The sequence below is a fragment of the Cyprinodon variegatus genome, unplaced genomic scaffold (genome assembly GCF_000732505.1).
Source record: "Cyprinodon variegatus isolate N-32 unplaced genomic scaffold, C_variegatus-1.0 Scaffold105, whole genome shotgun sequence".
Classification (NCBI taxonomy): Eukaryota; Metazoa; Chordata; class Actinopteri; order Cyprinodontiformes; family Cyprinodontidae; genus Cyprinodon; species Cyprinodon variegatus.
Window position 1 is genome coordinate 621,250 of NW_015150558.1, and position 4,854 is coordinate 626,103.

At 36.2% G+C, this 4,854-nt stretch overlaps 1 protein-coding gene across 2 annotated transcripts in view; it reads left to right on the forward strand.

The window, feature by feature from the left end:
- Nucleotides 1-4,854, forward strand: part of prdm6 (PR domain containing 6) — a 128,060-nt gene that overhangs the window by 47,351 nt on the left and 75,855 nt on the right. For both annotated transcript variants that reach the window (XM_015374588.1, XM_015374589.1), the window contains exon 5: nucleotides 630-757. In XM_015374588.1, coding sequence (XP_015230074.1) covers nucleotides 630-757 — 128 coding nt within the window. The remainder of the gene's footprint in view (nucleotides 1-629; nucleotides 758-4,854) is intronic.

A 4,854-nucleotide genomic window follows, 5' to 3' on the forward strand; every position in this document is an offset into this window, starting at 1 on the left:
GCTGAGATATGATTTAGCTTTTCCAACATTCAGACCTTTTTTTTGTTTTTTTTGTTTTTTTACATTCAGCAATCTTATGGCGAAGAGGAAGAAGCTGTTTTGGAATCTGCTGGATATTCTTATTGGAATTGAGTCTATTGACTGTTCATGTGATTGTTGGTAGTTACAGAGAATGTGAGGCGTTCAGGGCACCAACAGCTCCTCATTTGGTCTGATTTTATGTCTCTGCTCCACCTGAAGCTGCTATGATCAAACCCTTCATGGTTGTTCACAGTAAATCAGCATCATGGCTCTCTGGCTCAGGAGGAATCATTTTTACCATCTTTCTAAGCTCTGATATATTTTATACCTGATTTTAGTCCTCTGCCCTCATTACATTTACATTTTATTCAGCAAATTACAAACAAATCCACCAGTTAATCAATATTTTAATCACTTATCTTTAAGAACGTTTCTTATAAATACTCTTTACGTACTAAAACAAGGAAAGAGAGGAAACGGCTCAGGATAGAAAGAGCAGTTCAACCAGGCCACCTTCCGCTGTAGAAATACACACCATAGATATTTAAAGGTCCAGATGTCTGCAGATGTGCAGCTCTGAAGTGTTTCTGTGTTTTTGTGTCTTCCAGATCTACGATGCCGAGGGAACGTTGCAGCACTTTATTGATGGGAACGATCCCAGTAAATCCAGTTGGATGAGGTATATCCGCTGTGCGAGACACTGTGGGGAGCAGAACATGATGGTGGTTCAGTACAGGTAGGACCTTCCTCAGCGTTTACCATTTAGGAAGTCAAAGCGGCGCCGCACCGCCTTTTTAATTCACTTTTTCTGATATTGTGTGTAAAGCTGTGGACCTGAACTCTTTACCTGCAAGGGTTCTTTAAGTCCTCTATGTGTCGCATCATCGTGCATCTTTTATCAGCTTTGAATTGAAGATTTTAAAAGCAAAGCATCCTTATGAATTTCCCCATTCTGGGACAACAAAGGCATGCTCTATTCTATTTTATTCTGTCTTGCTGCTTTGGTTGCCTAGCGATGTGTCTCGGATCTTCAATACCTACTTTCATGGGCTTAAAATCTCCCCATAGATATCTCCTTTCATTCATTCATGAACACAGATCAGTCGGTGTGTCTCCTTTGCAGAAACACAGCGCCTAAGCATGATGCTTCCTCCACCATGCTTCCCAGTAGATACAGTGTTCTTTGGATGAAACTAGTCTTCTTCCTCCAAATGCGACGGTTTGAGTTTGTTCCAGGAAGTGATTTTTTGGTCTCTGACCTCCTGATGTTTTCTCAGTCCTCCTCTGCATTTACCAGGGTCCGTTCCTTTACTGGTTTTCTAATCCCGTGCTGTGAGAGGTGTAGTGGCAGAGTTCGGTTCCCATTGTTGGGGCTCGGCTTCTCTGCCATGTTTATCCTCTAAATTACCTCTAAATGTTTTAAGTTTTTTTTTTTTTTTATCTCTCCCTATCGTTTTCTTTTTGCACTAGGAAGCTTCATGAGACGTTTCCTCCATTTAGCTGAAAGTGCAAAACAATATCTTTTATCTAATAAACACAAATTAGTTCAAGCCTTTCTTGGTAACAGACTTCTAAAGGTCAGTATTCATCTAATTTTAATCACATCCAGTTATTTATGTATCAAGTTAGACTGAATTATCCACCAAACAACAGGTGATGCTCCAGGAGGAGGCGCTACGTTATGTTATGTTAGCGACCGTTGGTAGCAGGGCTGTAGCTGCAACCGAGCACATTAATGAGCCACATTTATAAAGTTATCAGTAGATTTATTCATTATTTGTTGGTTTCTAACATCTAATCACACAATCATGCAGCTTCTCTCTTCAACAAAGAATTTCTAATTTGAAAGAGGCCAGAAAAAGCCCTGCTGTGCTTTACTGTGATAATTAATTAATAAGGAGACATCATTTTCAATTTATTTAAATCTGTGAAGGAAGAAAGACGTTAAAGGTCAGTTTTATGTTTGAGGTGTGTTGATTTATTTTGTTTAATCGAAAAACTTTAAACTTAAATTGCTTTGTTGGTTGAACAGTTCATACCTGCAGCAAGTCCTCTGTATGATGTTTGTGTTTTAATGTCCCTCGTAATTTTACCCTTCGGGGAAAACTCGCAGAAGAAGAGTCAGGAAAGTTTAATAACGCTGGCTGAAAACTGAAATGTACCAAAACAGGATTTTCATGAAGCCGAAGACGATGGATGTAAAAACTTTCTCATCTATGCTGTCTAAATTAATAATTGACTGATTGATGGACTTATTGATCTCACAGTGGGGAAATTCACTTTTTATATCAGCTCAAATGCAAAAAAAAAAAAAAAAATTGGAGATGCCACCAAAAAGAACATAAACATAGGGAGCTTTTTCAGTTAAAAATGGCAACAGATTAAAGTTTATACAAGTTAGTAATATTATGCAAGAAGCTTGAGGAAACATAGTTTAAATGTTGTGTTTTTCTTTACTAGTTTAAAAAATCTGGGCTACTTAGATGACCATGAATCACAGTTAAAGGTTAACCCTGTAATGCCAAATGTATCATATTCGATACATACGGTTTCTGAAATGTTTTGCATCTGACAACTTTTGCATAATCTAATGGTAAAAACTTTGCTCAAAATCCTATTGTACACAATCAGATATACCTGATAACAGCCAGTAGAAGACTACNGATCCAGACGCCGCTGCCTGCGTCCTCACTAGAACTATAGGAAGTAGATCAGTTGATGGATTTGGAATTTTTATAATAACATAGTATTGTACTGATTTGTTTAGATTATTACTTGTTACATCAGCTGAAATAGACAAAGAAGAAGAAGAGAATGTGCCAAAGGAAGAAAAGGTGCACTGGAGTGAATACCGTATATACAGTGCCTCCACATATGACTGCTGAAGTCTCTTTTTAAGTCCTGTTATTTTATTTTTATTTTTTTTAAGCACAGGGTGTTTACATGGGTATTAATATATAGTTATTGCACTAGGTATCAAATATAAAGAAACAAGTTATTGCACAGGGTAATAAATAGTAATTGCGAATTATCCATTTCACAAGTTATTGCTGTTATCGTGTCGCATTGTAGAGTCTGGTGGCAGCAGGGATGAATGATGCAATATCATTATCCACCCAACTCAGTCATTAGCATCAATATTACAAGTCATTTGAATTAAAAGCAGTATTCTTTTAAATAAGAAATAAGAACAGTTCACCAAAGTGGCATTTCATTCGATGACAACAAGGATTGATGTTTTCATTTGGCAAAAAATTTGATTGGGAATCATTTCATCAATGTAAAAAAAATGGACTGATGTCTTGTTACATCCCTAATAAATAACCAAATGGGTTTTAAGATGATAAACACATTTAAAATAAAAAAAGTCTTCTCAATTAACTGAGGTACATTTCAAATAACATAATTTCTCACATAATTTAGAGGGTTATACTTACCAGAAGAAACATCAAAATACTCCCTGAATGCCATTTTGTCTATGTTTTCCTCTATTTAAATCTTCAGAAGGTTGTAGGTAAACTTACAACTTCAGTCTGCATATCTGGTAAGATGTCCCAAATCTGTAAAAGTTATTCGCTAAATTAGACACATTTATAAAGTCCTCCAGTTTTTTTAGGACTTAATTAATCAGAGAGTTGTTTTCTTTACACGCAAGAGAAAAATATCAAGCTATAACAACAGCAAAACGCAGCAAAAATTACTGTAAAAGTAGATGTTACTTAATTAATGTAATGAAAAGTATAAGTAAAAAGTAAAACAATGAATAACTAAACCAAACATTGAAAATCGATCGGAGTAACAGTATACAATTAAGGTTGGGAAGTAAAAGTGAAATTTATCAACTGTATTTGGAGTGCTAACAACAGTCTGGAAAAATATGCAAAACAAAAATCCCTTTAGAATCACTTAAAAGATGACCCATAATTTCTTAAAGTGGCACTTTTCATTATACTATTGACTTCACAGTGTTAGTTCTTCATTTAGCGAAATAATATTTATTTATGTATATTGGAGTAAACAGAGAAATCTAAGTGATTGTAATGTAAATATTTAACATCCTGCATGTAACGAAAGAGCCATGGCAGAGCAGTAAGTTCTTGCATAATATTCTAACTCTGTACTAATATAAAACACAGTAAGTAAATTAGGAAAAAATTAAGATTAATCTCTAATACATTTTTCAACATGTTTAATTGCTTTTCAGATACCATGTTTTTTTCCATATTTTAGGAGATTCTACTTACCTGCCATCAAAGCTGCTCTTTGTATATTTTTATCTTTGCTTTCCTTTTTCAGTCCACTTTTATGTAGACTACAGTGACTCCACCCTGGATAAGGAGGGTGGGGTTAGGGTAGGATTGGGCATTAAAAAACAAACAGGTCTGATCCTGACTTTCACAGAGAGTGAAAGTATTCTTCTACATTGTGCTGTTATTATGGGTTGTTTTATCTACATAAAAATAATCCTTCATGTTGAGATGGGGGTGAAATAGAAACACCAACACTACAGAAAACTTATCAGAAGAGCCAGAATCATATGAACAGACAACGACTGACTTTATTAACAAAGAAACCCACTGGGCAGCACCGAGTCATTCTAAGGACTTGAAACGAGAAAAAAACAAAAACAGAACAAGAAGACTGGCAGGGGGGAAAACTGAAAGTAGACCTATTGCTTTAAGTCTGCCATCATTCTGCCCTCAAAGAAGCCTCAGGTCCCCTCCCTCAATGATTAGCGGCCTGTCGCTCTGACTCCCATCATGATGAAGTGCTTCCAGAGGCTGGTTAAAGAACACATCGTCTCCAGTCTGCCGCCAACATTCCACCCGTTCC